The 16,758-nt window shown below is 41.6% G+C and overlaps 1 protein-coding gene across 1 annotated transcript in view; it reads right to left on the bottom strand.

Moving 5' to 3' along the window:
• The window catches only part of grk5l (G protein-coupled receptor kinase 5 like), a 34,994-nt gene that overhangs the window by 10,664 nt on the left and 7,572 nt on the right, over positions 1-16,758 (bottom strand). Inside the window, exons 2-3 of the mRNA XM_084359398.1 lie at positions 3,546-3,641; positions 3,334-3,446 (exon numbers count right to left, since the gene is read on the bottom strand). Coding sequence (XP_084215524.1) covers positions 3,334-3,446; positions 3,546-3,641 — 209 coding nt within the window. The remainder of the gene's footprint in view (positions 1-3,333; positions 3,447-3,545; positions 3,642-16,758) is intronic.

Raw genomic sequence — 16,758 nt, 5'->3', positions numbered from 1 at the left:
CCTTTTATAAATTGAAATTTATTAGAAAGCGGTACCTATTTGTGTCCTTTATATACAAGCACCAAGCCCAGATGGACCACATTATGTCATTTCTGCCACGAGGCGTCTCTCAATGAAAGCAAAAGACGTAGTTTGATGACGTTATTGTTAAAGAGCGTGGGGATTATGGGAGTTGTTGTCTTCATGGTAAGACAACATCCATTGCCGGTGACATCTATCTAACTGACTGACTGAGATAATGTTTTTAAGTTTTATCTATGTTGTATTTAGTCGTGTTTGCCAATCCCTTCTTCACTCTCGGATATATTATCTGATGTTTCCCCAGAAGTTTTAGCAACAGGTGACAAAATGAAACGGGTCTGAACATCGTTGGAAATGTTTAGGATAACTTACACAACTCAGCAAAATAAAAGGAAAGGTCTTGTTGTTTTTAGACATTTCAATATGACATGAAACTAATTTAACAAATAACATTATTTGTAATAAAACAGCAACTTTTTCTCCTTTCTGTTAAAACAAACAAAAAACCCTCCTCATCTATATAAGTCAAGTACATTTTATCTGTGGAGCCCAATATCATAAATCACAATTTAAGAATGAGATATGAGTCGTTGAAATTAAGATGAGTACTCGCTCTAAATGAAGAGAAACACTTAATCTGTTGTTTGATCTGTACGATGAAGTAGCTGCTGTTCAGCGCTGACGAGGCCACACACCTCTCAGTCTCTGCATCTCTGTGTGTCGCTGTCACTCTCACACAAACATATGCTGCCGTTGGCTCCGAAGCCGTTGACACAAACAGGTTTGGCCGTTGCACGCCGGACATATTGGACATCTCGCAGAGGCAACGACATGAAAAAGCCCTCTGACGCATTTCATCACCAGCACTTTTAACTTCTCAAAGAGGAGGGGAGCGACATGGTGCCCGCGCTGCACGCTGGCCCTACTCTTTCTATCGGTGGCTTTTTTCCAACATGGTCTTGTGTTGCCTGGCAGCCACACAGTAAACACGGCGGGATTCCTTGAGGTCCTGGAGTGTCACAGTGTGTCACACCAGCGTCACCAGCTTTCCACTACAAAACACACACACACACACACTCACATATATATACAGTGCATACACACATAAGCCCTGAGCTTAAGGAAAAACAGGCTTTAAAAAGCTACAACGTCACTGACACCTCAGAACAAAGCCAAAAACTCCAGCAATAAATATATGAATGTAAATATAACGGAGTAGAGCCTGAAAGAAAGACAGAGGGAGGAAAAGAGCCAATTGTGATCGCTGCCAAGTGTTGATTAACTGAGGCTTTGTTATCAGAGGCTCCACAGAAAATTACACACGCACACACACACACACACACACACACACACACACAGAAAGAGAGAGTAAATGAGCTGTCTGAATCCCACCCTTTACCGGTGGGGGGTCAGCCAAAGGGAAAAGAAGACGCCCCTTTAGCCTTTTGGAAGCAGAGGCGATCCAACACACACACACACACACACACACACACAAGTGTCCACATAAAATTGTACGGCACACACACACACACCTTCTCATGATGTAAGAGGAACCACTGGAACCCCCGAGCACATTCCTTCCTCTGTTGCACACACCGAAACACACAAAGACACCGAAACACACTCCCTCTTCCTCCAAAACGGTCGCGTTCGTGGTTTCTCGTGCCTCACACACACGAAAAGCTACATTTCCAACAAACTAATAAAGCCTTATTTAGGTTGTAGTTTTGTACTTTTTTTCAGAAAGTATGATGACTAGATTACGTAATAGAGGTGTTTCTAGTAAACCTCATCACTGCATGACTGCACAAGACTCGCATGTTATTTAATCACTCCAAATACGAGCACCTGCCTGGTTATAATCATCCTCCAGCCTGGTTTATTGTGAGTAAAGTGGTGAGTATAAAGCTCCACAGTGAGTTCATCACACTGATAGCAGAATTAGCGGCAACATGTGTCCGGGATGATGGCATGTTAGTGGTTTGATGGTCACTTTCAGGGCCGGCCTGGTGGTTGAAGAGGGGGCAGAGAAGGGGAGGGATGTTGGGGTTGGAAGGGGTGGTGGTGTGGGAAACAATGCAGTCCTTTCTGTCCCGTCACATGGCCGCAAAGATATTCTGGGCATAGATAAAGACTTAAATGTGTCATGTTGGAGATATTCCGTCTAGACGGAGAGAGAGGGATTGGAGGGGGGTAGCTGGGTAGAGGGGTGGAGGAGAGGGGGGGATCCGGCTGGTTGAATAATCACTACTCAGTTTAATTGTCTCCTCCGGCTGTATGACCCTGCACTGTAATGAAAGTGAGTGCACTGAAAAAGTGGATGAGTGTGTTTTCTAGACTGGTGTTCATCAAGGAAAGAGTGCTGCTTTCCCCCTACTCTCAACACCTGAAAACATCAGAGGAACTGATGGTAAGCTAAGCCTCTCAGCCCTCAGCCTGCAGGCTTTCCATTGAAAATGGCACACAGGCCTAATATGCAGTTTACAATAACGTGACATCTCAAACTGCACGAAGCAGAAGTGATGTAGAGTCATGAAATTCATAACGCATAATCATCGATGATACCTCTCCGCCTGCCAAAGGACAAACTGATGTCTCTTACCTGTCTTGTCTTCATAGTTTCATAGCTTTGTTGTTTCTAGTCAGCAGGGTAGCTTTTGTACTGACTTTACTCCAACGCCATCACGTTTAGTCAAGATTATTTCATTATTATTAATTTATACTGAACACAAAGGACTTTTGTAACATTGTTAGAAAAACAGATGATAATCTGTTTTTCTAACAATGTTACAAAAGTCCTTTGTTTCTTCTTTCAGAGTCCAGTGATTTCATCTTTTGCCTACGAATCTGGGGACCAGGGTTCAATTCCCGTCAAGTGCCAGTTTTCTTTGCTTTTTTAAAGGTCCTATATGTAAGAAAAGTTGATTTTTGAGTCTCAAGATATGCTAACCAACATGTTGGAGCAGAGACGCTTTGGCCCACTGTTTTTTGCTCTTGTGTTTTTGAAAGGTTAAAAGAAAGACACTTGGGAAAATCCACAGCGTAACAGACCCACTGTTCCTGGTTACAGTTACTAAGTGATCGGCCCATTAGGGGACAAATGTTTTGTTCACAGACACTTTGATGGTAATCATTAAAGGGGAATAAGACAGGTTGTTGTTCATTTTCTGGGGATATTACAGGATAATTAACAGCAGACTTCTGGTTGAAAGACGCCCAGTCAATATGGTGTGTGTGTGTGTGTGTGTGTGTGTGTGTGTGTGCGTGTGTGTGTGTGTGTGTGTGTGTGTGTGTGAGTGCGTGCGTGCGTACCATTGCGTCCAGTAGCTGGATGCATCGTTGCAGTTTAAATCTGGTCTCACAGTAAAGACGGAAGAGAAGCCGTCCGATTGGCTGTTTCTCACAGATGTTAACATAGTCCCTCTCTGCAGAAATAAAAAGCACACACACACATTAAAATACAGCCTTTCAAAAACACCAACAGACAAACAGGTCAGCACACACACACACACACACACACGTACCGATGCTGTTTCCCTGCTCAGTGCACTGGCTTATATGGGGGAACCTCAGGATCTCCTTCCATTTTTTGCTCCTGCCTTTACGCTTCCCTCCTCCACCTGTGGCGACAGAGAAAAACAAGAGGTGAAAATGTTGTAATGAAAGAACTTCATAAAGTTGTCAAAGCTTATTTTCATCACTGAGGAGCAAATGGAGGCCTAATGGGTGAAAAGAAGTGGGAGAAAGAGGGGGGCTGTGTGTGGGCTCTCCCCTGAATGAAATCATAGTCTCAGAGTGTATATATAATTCATAGATTACGTCTCACTTCCTCCGTAAATCTCTCCCCTCTCCGCTGACTCTCTCCCTCACTCAGTAGCTTTTCTGAAAGTGGAACAGCGTGTGCGCGTGTGTGTTTGTGTCCACACAGACAGAAAGCCTATTCTGACCCGCTCAGTTCCCATCAGAACCCGGGACTTTGCCAGACTGGATTCCACCGCTCTGAATAATCCTGCATCAGCCTCCTCCAGCGGCAACGTGACACCATCAGGAACAACACTTACATCGTCCCTGAGGAAACTTACTGCGCAGTCATCAATTAATCCAATTTATCTGCTCCTAAAGTTGCATCACACATTTAACCGCCTCCACATTTCCCATCCAAATCCTGTTACAATCACGTCTGAAATGTTCCTCTCTTGTATGAGAACATATTTTCGCTGTTTTCCAGCCCGCTGTGGCCTACGTCACACTCGGCCGTTTTATTTTTTTCATGATATACGAAGACTGCTCTAATGAACTGACAGGGATTTCCTTTAACCACACACTGCAGTGGAAATTGGCTGCGAGCGGCCGGCGTGAGAGGCAACATTGAGAGCATGAGAGCGGGAGAAGCAATGACAAGCAGACATCTTTAAGTAATAACCCAGGAATGTGAGAGGCACTACGTCATGCCGGAGCCTCTGAGTGAAAGCTTGAGCAGTTTTCCCATCAATCCTCTTGTATGACCCCCTTCTCTACTCGCTGTTTGAAATGTGTCTCAAATACACTTTGTTGTCGCTGTATCATATATTATAACCATCATGAGTAAATAGTAAGTTAACAGTTTATTAAACTTTAGTTAATGGTTATTTCACAGTTAACAACCAATGAAATGCTTTAGAAATGATTTATTAAGCATTTGTAGGCGTGGGCGGTTTCATCAGCGTCACCGGTATCACGCTCTGCTACGACATGGATTTTGCAACACCGTCATTACTGTCACCTGTTTTAGCGTATTGAGAACAGCTTATTAAATGTCACCAGAACCGCTCGCAGCACAAAGATGTGTTTTTAAAATTTCGAAATAATTTGCTGGTTTGAATTTAAATGGCGTTACCTCCATCTATGGATGATTCGAACTTGAGACGAAGTGGATATCAGCAAGGTTAGGAATCTTACAAGAGGCTCCATTCTCCTCTGAGCTGGCACCATTTGCTAATATTCAGAATAATTCCATCAAGTCGACAAATACCCAATCGCCCAAGGTTAGTGAGCTGCTGACAAGGCAATATTGTGGAAGAAAAAAAATACTCCTACAGGTCCAAATCTGTGGCTGGTTCAGATTCGTTGTCTACTTCTGAAATTCTTAAGTTATCATATTTACTAACTAACCTGCATTATCTGTCAGGCTACTCCTCCTAAAACACATGCAGGCCGACACCTACGTTTATAACCTTTTTCTTTCTCAAGATATGTTCCCTTACATTGCCAATAGACTGTAAAGAATCATATTATAGTGGATTATACCTTTTATTTTTGTAATACCTTGATATATTACCAATACCGTAAATATACTAACAAACTAAAAAAACGTGATATAAATTCTATGTCATGTTGCTCACACCTAAGTCATTGTACAAGGTTTAAAAACATCAGTTGCAACTTTATAATGACCAACCAAATACTGTTTATAGATGAACTACATAGTATTTACTGACTGTTTAAAAAGTATTATAAGCAGACAGCAGACAAACACACTTTTGAATCCATTTCTAGCACTTTTGATCCACAAAATTCACACAAAATAAAAGTTTGTAAGGCTTGTAGGAACCCTTCTGATCGGGTATGTTTTTAGATAAAGGGCCCTGCGTCACTGCAGCTGACACGCACAGAATGGCAGGGGACAACCACAAAGCATAAATGTATTAATAACTCAAGTCAAAGTATCCCCTAAGAGAATCATTAACTCCCAGCACCTGCTCCTCATCAACATTACTGTAGACCAAACAAGCTATAAACAGGCGCACTTCCTTATTTACGCACCAGTTGTTCTCTGAAAACAGTTAATATGTAAAGTTATATTCCACAACAAAACGTCAGCGCGCTCTGCTGCATGTGCTGCTGTGTGGTCCAATATTATAAATCTCTTTTAATAAAAACATGACGTCTGCCAAGAAGCACAAGAGTACAGCGAGCCGAGAAGGTCACTCCCAACGGGGGCCGCCATGCTAAAAATGAATGTTACTGTGAGCCGTTTGTGGATAAAAGTGCCCACCAAATGGCATGGATTTCCTGCGAGGGGTCAGCGCCATGTCAGATAATTGTACCAAAAATCCACGCTCCACCCAGGCATTCAACTTCTACACAATGCTGAGACAACCGCAAATAATGTAGTTCCTCCTCTTTTCTTTCTATGTCCTGTTTTCTTTCCTTCTCGCTGCTCTCCAAACCTATTAATTTTTCATTTTCTCGCCCTCCTCATCTCCCCCTTCCTGCTTTTTTGTAACTCGTGTCAGCAGCCATCACCTTCCTCTCTTTCTCCGCTTCCCGTAATCCGTTTTTCCTTTTTAGACTCTGTTGAGGTTTTTTTTTAACACCATCACGTCTGCATCATCAGCTAAGTTTGTCAACCAATGCCTGATCTCCTGCTTCAGGCCCATCGTCCGCCTTTCTTTCAGGGTTGGACAAGGTCACAAGTTTATAGCTTTACTGGCACAATAACGGAACATCGCTACAGGTCAGTGGTTCCCTTCCCTTTGGGATTTTGACCAAACAAATACAAATATTTATCAGCGGTGTAACGGTCCATCAACCCGGATTGATTAATAGATTCATATAATATCACTGATGCAAATTAAAAACATCGATCCGTATCATCTTCTTTAAGATAAACCTTTATTTTGACATTCCCACGGCATGTTTGTGTCACCAGCAGGGCTCCAGACTAACTTTTAACACTGGTTACACTTTTTGCATATAATACATTTTTATTTCAATTCTGAACACATTATGTAAAAGATTGTTAAAAGGCATAAAGATGATGATTAATGTTTTTCTTTATTCAAAATCATGACACAAGCCACACGAAACTGCAAAAACCTTAAATGTTTTTAAGGAAAAATAGATTAAATAAGGTCTGTGGGAGCAGAGCGGGGCGCAGCATGATGAAATTAAAATCCTGCTATACGCCGACAAAATGTTCTACGGAAAATATGTTTATAGGCTAATATTTGTTAAAGGGCAACCGTCTAAACATCCAGATAGTGTTTGTTTAATCTTTTTTTACGGACTACATTAAAAAAAATGTATAAAAAAACCCAGACCTGCTAAATTTCAGGCACACTAGTGCGACCCATAAAAATGTTTAGTTGCACTCGACAGATTTTTGGGAACTGACCAGACAGATAATGGTGCGATGCCAAGAAAAAGACGATCAGGCCTTTTACTTCCCTCTCAGGAATTAATTAGAAGTGTGGAAATAGTTTGGATTCTGGAAAAAAGACGGGGTGACGGACAAATAATGTTTGTTTCGATAATGATCGGCTGGAAAAACATGTGTGCAGGCCGAAACTCAACCGTGGGGTTCTGGTGTGAGATGCAGTGACTTGACCAACAGTGAGGAAGTGTTTTTCTTTTCCGCTACAAACAGAAAAGAAAGGAGTGGCAGCTTCTTCTGTAACTGGGCACACGTATGATATTGTCTCAAGTTGATTACATCCCCCTAAATGAAACCCTAATTTTTATCATGGTGATTAAAAACTTAAATATCTTCCTTCATTCTATGAGAAAAAAAGAGGGTTAGTTTGTGGGACAGTGAGTGGTGACGAAAACATCCCAACTGCTTGGTCATCTCCTACCAGCACCCCTGTCAGCATATGTAATTTGTCCAGCTGTGGCAAACTACTGTAGGAGGAATAAGAGGAACAACAGAGGCCTGTTGGGTGAAAACATCTCATCATCCAAATGTGAACACACCCAACCGCTCCCACAAACATGCAAATATCATGCATAAATTATTCATCATGCATACAAGTGACGCATCCATCCAGATGTAACAAGTCGTATCCTGTCTGTCGTCCGTGTCCTCTGACATCCCTGCTGTCTGCGACCTTAAACAAATACAATCCTCAGTCGGTTCAGACGAGTTCAGATCCTGTGTTGCATTCTTGGTGGCCGTGAGCCGTTGTTGTATATCTGCTCGCTGAGGGGGAAATATTCTGGCGGGATGGAACAGACGAGGTCGGAGGGGGGGGGGGAGTTTACAGAAGGATTGTAAATATCAACATAAAAGGAAGTGAGGCGATTTCAGACTGATGGTCTGAAGCTGCAGGGAAAAAACTCCACTTATAATTTTGTTTTATGTGCAGATCGGTAACTTCGTGTTCCCGGGCTGTTAAAAGTATGAATACGCTCGTAAATAATCCTTTATTTCTTTCTCTATTAGGATTTCTCGCTCTCTCAGGGTCTCGCACTTACACATGAGTAGAAATATGCGCAGCGCCGTGGGTACGCTGCACACGGGAACTTGTCGGCCTAATTTGTTCCATGAGGGCAGTGTGGTCGCCGCCCTTTATTTGTGTTTCTGCTTAGCAGCTCTGACATCATCAAGGCATGTCAAGTGAAGCAAAAATAAGGTCAGAGAGGGAACGACATCTGTCTGGCTCGGCACCAGGGGGTTACCGGCATCCCAAACACGTGTGTGTGTGTGTGTGTGTGTGCACAGTGCTTCTACTGTGACCTCTCTCTAGTAATGTCCTCATGCTCAATTTAACCGACTCGGGCAGTTCTGCAGGCCCAATCCGTCCACACATTCAAAGACGTCCCTGCTTAGCTGTGAGGTTATGTTCATAAAGTGTCGACACACAAAAGAGGCCATTAACCGGTTTGTAGCTCAGACACACACACACACACACACACACAAACATGGTACTTGAGATTTCAAACACCTCCACTTACGCTGTCGCCCCAGACATGCAGTCAGTGCTGCTGTGGACAACCAGCCGAAACCACATCCTGAATCTCACGCTGTGCATCTGGCATATATGTGACAACAACATCTGCAGCAGAGTGTGATGTGAGAGCGCTGGCAGAGAGAGGAGCTGTGAATATGTGCTATTGTTTCCACCTACACTGTGCAAAAAGTGAGAATCTGGTTGATTTTCTGTGACTCTTCACACTCATCTCCTCCCTGCACCGACCTAAAATTTCATCCTCGTCCACAAACAACCGATTATCCAACTCATTCTCACATCACCTCCTTTGTCTGATCTGTTAAATGTCGGCCTCGCGGGTTGAGTCACACCGTGGTGGTCAGTGAGGTACCAACACAGCGAAGCCAACCGGCACCAGACAATGATACAAACGCCTTTGTTCTCTCAAAGTCTCCTCTTCCTTCTCTCAAACAATGTCCAACTGTTCAGTACGTGGAATCATTTGCATTCGGGCTGCAGGTAAGGACCAGTGTCCTTGTGCATGCAAAACATGAGGAGTAAATACACAACAAGAACATTATCAAGCAAAGACGACAAGTTTGCATTGGCACTGGTTCTGAAACATCCATTTCCTGCTGCTATGCAAGAATGATTTATTACAGCACAAGGTTGCACTTTATCACATGAAACATCTAGCCACACTGTACTAGATATCCATCTCTTGCAAAGCAGAGATGGAGCTGGTTGGAAATAGATCACACCTTTCCAGTGTGCTTTGCAGCAAGTCACGTGCAGGAGTTTGCATGTTACTATTTATACAGTATGAGCAGGGATGTGGGAAATGGAAGATTTTACCTGTTTATCACAACCAAATGTACAAGCTGATGCAGTCAGCAAAAATCCTATAATTCCTATCCAAGGTTTAAATTAAGATAAGATTAGTTAAGATAGAACTTTGTTAATCCCCACAGTGTTGACTGCTGCAGGGATGACGTATTTTTGTAAGCTAACACAGAAGTTACCATCCCCGTACTTACCTCGTCAATAGGCCTGTGGGATTTTTCCACTGGATTTTGGATTATAGGCGAAAATAAACTCTCGACAATGACTAGATGAGTCTCCATGTTCAGTGCGACGACATTTCGTTTATATCCCCAACGACCTCTGTAATCTCATTTGAACGCTGTTTCAAAGACACGTTATAATTTAAACATGGGGTATTTACTGATGCATTTTATGTTGAAAACGAAATGTGAAAATCTCTCAAAGGGGCTATATGTGAGAATTCTAGTAGAAAACATTGAAAAAATAGCTAAAATTATCAGCAGAATGTGAGTAAATAGCAGTTTTAACATTATGATGTCTATGTATTGCGCTGCAGATATTTGCTTAAGTTAGCATGCTAACCAGCTCGCTGCAGCCGTCTTGGTCCAAAGCTCCCATGCTAGCGTTTTAAATAATAACACTTCCCTGGTCCCGCCCAGTCCGAACCACTGCCTGGACAGCTAACTAAGCTAACTAGCTGCGGGCAGCTACAGTTAACGTCATCACACCCAACATGGAGACACATCTACACACTGGTCCATCTTTACAGGCAGACTTTGGTTGCAAAACATTCTAACTCTAACTTTACAACGTGTAGATTTAAAAATGTTTTAGTAAAGTTTGTATAGTAAGTTAGCTAGTAGTAATTAATTAATTTATTAATTGCTAACTTCAATGCTAACTTCCAGGTTAACCTACAATAATACGGCATCCCTAAATATCTATATACAAATATATATATTTGATTCATGATTAGCAGGAGTGACTATATTGCATTATGTTTAAATTTTTACTGAAAAAACAACTAAAATCATGATGATGAGACATTTGTTGTGGTTTGTACCAAACAAATAAATAGCAAACAAGTCGCCACGATATACTGTAAGCAGTTAACATTTCTACAAACCACAGATACATCCAAGGTACTTTTTTTTAACCAAATGGGCATATCACTCAATCACTCAGAAATATTTATTTGGGTGATTGAGTTGCATATTTTGCTATTTTGATCAAATGTAAATTAATTGTGCAGCGCTCATTTGAATTAAATCAACCCTACAGTAAATGTTGGGGCCTTACTTTTGTTGTGTCATTATCCTCCACATTTATCTCTACATGTGAAAAACATGTTATTGTAAGGACAATTCAGCCCTGAGGTTTAGTTTAACTAACACAAGTGTGTGTGTTTGTGTGTGTGGTCTGTGTGCCACAGGAAGCCGTGGGGAAACGCTGCCCAGACCTGAGCAGAAGGGGAGGACTATAGCAGGAAGAAGCTCTTTGTTGCCCTGTTCCACCATGATGTCATGTCGGTCCGTCTGTCCAGCCGCCTTATTACCATCCTGAACGAGCCTCTCTGTCCACGTATTCCTCATTACCGCGAATAATAACGGGATAATCCGGCTGTAACATCTGCTAACGCGCTCAGAACAAACATCTGTGACGTACACCATTTACCTGGCAACACTCGGCCATTCTTTAGGCTGCTGCGGGGGTCACATGTTAAACCACTTAATGAGGGGTCATAAACTCAAAATCAGTCATAGACAATAAAAGAGAGATGTTATCAGCAGTATTGATGCTAGCCCGCAGCTGTGTCCCGACACCCGAATCTAACTTGACCTTAACAATGCGGCTGTATTTAGCATGAAAGCTGCGTGTTCAAGTGTTTAAGATCGATTTAAATATAAATTCAGAGTGCAACTGTTGCTCAAGTTGCACTGAGCTTTAAGAAAAAATCCACATGTGTGACTTTTCCCTGTCTTTATGTCCTTGTAAACATTACTGCTATAAATAGCCAGCAGCCCAAGGGCAGGAGCAATGTGTTGATACAAACTGAGGTGGTCAAACCGGTCCATGACCTCAGAGCTGGTGAGCTGTGACAGTTGTCGCTAGAGTAACTGTGTGTGTGTGTGTGTGTGTGTGTGTGTGTGTGTGCAGGAAGATACTCGGCGTGAAACCTTGCATGCAAAGAGCAGAAATCTCACAAAAGCGGCAGACGGCAGGGTCCATTTCCTGTCTGGGAAGAGTCATGTGCCACAAGTTTCCTGTTCTATAAATATATAAATATGGAATGTGAGGGGGGAAAACAACATTCAATAGACTGAAATTATATAACCCGATCAAAGACAGCGCAGGGCTCAGGGCAGGGTAATACGCGCTGTTTGCTCATCCATAAAGATCCAGGAGGACAGAGCATAGTCCACATGAAGCTCGCCATAACAGGGCACTCCTACTCTCTGACGCTGTGTTGCTGTGTTTGTTCACCTCCATAAATGTTTTGATAGGGCGAACATTATGGCAATGTGATCCTAAATCTCCGTGAGGGATCATTTTATGTGTTACTCGCTCCGAGTGAAACTCTGCAGCGAGCAAACAAGGAGGAAAGTGCATCCAATGAAAACAGGAGATCCAACTTATCAAACTGATGGAACACATGCTGCACTTTACAGCGCAAAAACAGGGTTAAAGTGGTTACACTGTCCTCCTCAAGCTGTCTCTATTCCCTCTAGCTGTTCTCCATTTCCTTTTTGTCCTCAAACACACGGAGATGTTTGTTCCACGTCTAGCTCTTATGTTGACATTCCATGTTCTTTTGTCCCTGTTATGGCAACATCCCTCGAAAGAGAAATAAAAGGTGCTGGAGAGTGTATTGTGGCTGAGCTGGACTGCTGAGAGAAAGCTGCTGTTTCAGCTTTTACCCCATTTATCTGGGAGTCTGGGGCATTCTGGCCGCACTGGGGGGCAATTTTCTTTGACCTTTTTTAACCTATCATTGAAAACTCGCAGTGAGCCTTAATGAACAGTCGGCACTGTTTGAGATTTATTAGTTTTTACAATATTAGATGTCATAAACTCCTCTGTTCTTTGTCCCAGAAGAATCCCCAAGCCATAGGTTCCCATGTATAACCGACGACATCACCGTCTCCCCTTCCTACAAAACAGCTGGTAACAAACTATACGCTATTATAGCTAAAACAGTACACTAAAATATGTTTCTGAAAACATTTTTGGCAACGAGCAGGATCTTGGTTCATATCTGATCAGCACTGCCCTGCACAGTTTGATCAAAGTTTATTCAGCCTCCATTTTCACAGTACAGGAACAATGTGGTGGCCACTTCTGGTTCACTATGTTTCTCTATTGCAGCCAAACTGGATACTAAAATATATTTTAGGGAAGCGTTCAGCATTTCCTTGTTTTACAGTTTGATCAAAGTTTAATAAGCCTTTTAACAATACAGAAACAATATGGTCGCCTACTTCCAAAGAAGTTGACCATTGTTAATTTGCATGTACTACCAACAGTGTAGTGATGCACAGCTGGTTTAAAATTGTCAAAATTGTTAAAAAATTTCCCTTTAAAAGAATCCCCAGGCCGTATATTCAATAAATAACCTACGGTAGCCCATGTGGGACTCATTCACACAGGACTTTTTTGCTCCTCCTATAAGCATAAAGAATATGGTTTTAAATAAAGTTTTTATTTAACTGCCATTTTATTAACATACATTTCTTAAATTAACGTTTCGTGAATTAACTTTCAGGTCTTGAGAGTGTCTGACCATGTTATGTGTGTGTACCTGAGTTTGCACAGACATGTTGAAAAAGTTGATGGTGCTCATACAGCAGGAGACTTCAGGGAGGAAGCTTCCTAAGACACAGTATTGATTTTCTTCCAGATTAATGCATCAAATATTCATCAGATGTTCCATTAAAGAGATATGGCAGAAATGCATCGCACAGGAAGCACCTCTCAGGCCGTATAGAGCTGGAGACACAATAAAATGCTGCATCAGTAATCACCTGGATATCTGACATGATGGCAAAAAAGTGAGCTTGGCTACTCAGTCATTCCTGAAGTGCTTCAGTGACGAGCTGTTAAAATTCACATTTTTTCTGCATCCACTTTCCCTCAGCCCACCTTGTCTACTTCTACTTTAGATAATTGTCTCCTATATTTCCCAGAATTCCACTCGACAACCCCCGGAGAACAGGCGTGAACTTGTTGCATCCAGCTGAGTTATGTATACTGTATGTGTGGGTAGAGGCAGCAATAACAATAGAGATAGTAAGAGCCAGAGAGCTGAATTTTTCCACTCAAGAAAAAATTAGTCACACTCCTACTCAAAACACAGCGAGCCTTGTGGCGCGCTGGCGATGGAGCGATCTCTGCTTCTTCTTTAGTTTATATCTCGCTGAATTACTGCTGGTAGAAGATGGAGAGCCAAGAAAAAAAGCTCTGGCTCTTTAATTCTGGAGGATTCACACAAAAAAAATGACTTAACTGATAAGTTTCTTTGATTTTAATTGAAACTGTGCTAAAAATATTAATTCATGAAATAACTGATTTGCTTCTTATTCTATCCGTAAATGTACTCCTTGGCTGAAAACACATAAAATACAACTGCTACCACATTTAAGCGTTGATGTTAAAAAAGAAGATTCTTTCCACTGCCATCATTTGATTATGAGGAATATTTGCATGCAGAAGCATCTGAATGGCAGACAGTCTCATGCTCTAATTCTCAATAAAAAATGCTGTGCTTGGAATATATTTATATATAATAAATACCCAAAATAAACAAAAAAACAGGACAAAGAGTCTGCAGCTATTCCAACAGCGATTTGAGGCTGTACTAGCTAACATCAGCATGCAAACATGGGTTTATTGCTATTTTGCATTAAACACTCATTTGAATGAAAGCCAATGAACTGAAAAATGAAACAAAGAACTTCTGCTCACTGAAAAAATCAGAAGCTATATAGATGCCTGTATTTATGGATGTTATGAAGTTGGGAAGAGGTGCAGCCAAGATGACTTAAAAAAAAAAGCATTTAATCAAGACTTAAAGTTTATAGCCATGCTAACAATTGAGGCTAATGACTGAGACCATACATGGTCCATACTGCTAGAGAGGGGGGTGTTGCCAAGATGGCTGTCGGGTCGCAAATGTCACATCATCATGATTTTAATAGTTTTGTCAGTGAAAATTATGAGAATTGTGATGCAATAATCATTCCCACTAACAGTGAATCATATCAGAAAAACAATATGTGTCAAAATAATCACAATATGATTTTCTAGCCCTAGTCTGGACCAAAGGGGTCGATGCCACTTGCATGGAAAACAACTTTATTTTTGGGACACAGACTTAATTATTACCAGCGTTACCAGTAACCCTGACTGCCAGTAAACACAGTTTCTTGGGGTCTAATGTTGCAGGCTGAGTGCTCCTGAAGCCTTCATGCTGGGAAGTGAAAACATATTTAACAAATTTAATAATGAAAGCAAATCACGTCTGAGAGAAGTGATAAATATAAAATGTGTAAGAATGGGTCACAGACAATAGATTCTCTTCACAGGTCTTTCCATCAGAAGAACCCAGCGATCAGACTGCAGGCTTGTTTCCCTCTCGCGTATTTTACTCAGCCCCCATTAAGGCTCTCTACCCAATAAAAGTCAACGGCATTATGTCACGGCCCCGTCCTTTCAGAGGGGTCCTGAGGGAGGAGCACTCCAGGCAAGTGTTTTTGTTTGTGTGAAGAGGGATAAAAAGTTTGTGTGTGTGAGACTACTGTACATTATTCATGCTGACACAGCCATAATAGGGACAACAAAGCCCCGTGTTGTGTGCTTGGCAGCGATGGTTTGCAGATTCAAACAGGTTACCCAGCTCATTTTACTAGAATTCTGTTCATCCTGCCACCCAGCCTGCTCAGACTTGCTGCTCCATCACATGATGGATCAACACCGCCCCTGACCCCACATCCCCCCCACCCCTCTGCGGCAGGAGCTCAAAGACACAGTGTTTAATCAGACACAAATCTCTTGTACAGACAAATACCTCGTACCTGTTATCTTATGTTACCTTGCATATCTTCTTGTAGTCACAGATCATTTGGCTTGTAGTGCAATGGGGCCAAAAATGTGATATAATTGGTTGCAAACATAATCTGGGACTCCGATCCCAAATGACTGGATGCCACCATATTTAGATTTTAATCATTTAAGGCTTTTCTCTATGGATTTTATTACATTTGTAATTTAGTAGAACTTTTAAACATTTACTACAAGCCAAATGGTTGCGAGGTATTACTAGATTTTAGATTCTGACAACCCACCAGCCCATTATGTGATTATTTGACACGTGTAATTACACAAGAGATGCAAGTAACAATTATTTCCTTATTGATTACTCTGGACGGGACAGGGGTGTTTAATGACATGTACAACCCACCACCGGGGGATCTATATGGATTTATATCCATGGGGATTTAAAAAGCAGCTAGCAGCAGTGAGAAGCTAACTCAAAAAGAAGAGACTAGTAACCAAAAGGAAAAAAAAGACAAAAAGACAGGAGGTCCGTGAGCTCCTTAAACTCCCTAAAAGATCAACCGCAATATAACAGGGACTGTAAATGATTGTTATCGCAGTGTAACTGTTTAGAAACAGCTGCTGATTCTGTTCTGTTCCACTTCATGCATCTTTTGCTTCTGGAATGTGGGCACGCTATCCAAAATCACACACTAGGGCTGAAATATGCCAGTGTGATTTGGTTCAGTGTAAAGAAAGCAAAGCCAGCGTAATGAAGGGCCTTTGTTGATCTCTGTGTCAAAAGGGTGTCAGAAGGTCTTCATACGTCTTAGTTTGTCCAACCAACAGTCCAAACCCCAAATATACAGTTTACAATTAGATAAAACAGAGAAAACCTGCAAGTACCTGCACCGGAAAAGCTTTTACCAGAATTTTCTTTTCCATTTTTTGTTTGAAAATTCATGAAAACAATAAACTTGACTTGAATAATACTTTTGATCGACTAACTGATTAATCAGTCAATTGTTGCAGCTCTAATTTATGCTGAACTCCTCATCTAAAGCAAACATATACAGACTGGTGACGAATTAAAGGAAAAACCAACATCAAGTGGTTTAAAGGGATACTCCACCAATTTTACACATCAATGTATGTTTATAGGTACAGTGCAACTGCATATGTGAAACAA

This window comes from Pagrus pagrus (genome assembly GCF_965226575.1).
Source record: "Pagrus pagrus genome assembly, chromosome: 8".
NCBI classification, from domain to species: Eukaryota; Metazoa; Chordata; class Actinopteri; order Spariformes; family Sparidae; genus Pagrus; species Pagrus pagrus.
The sequence above is the reverse complement of the archived record's forward strand: the minus strand, read 5'-3'. Positions and strand labels throughout refer to the sequence as shown.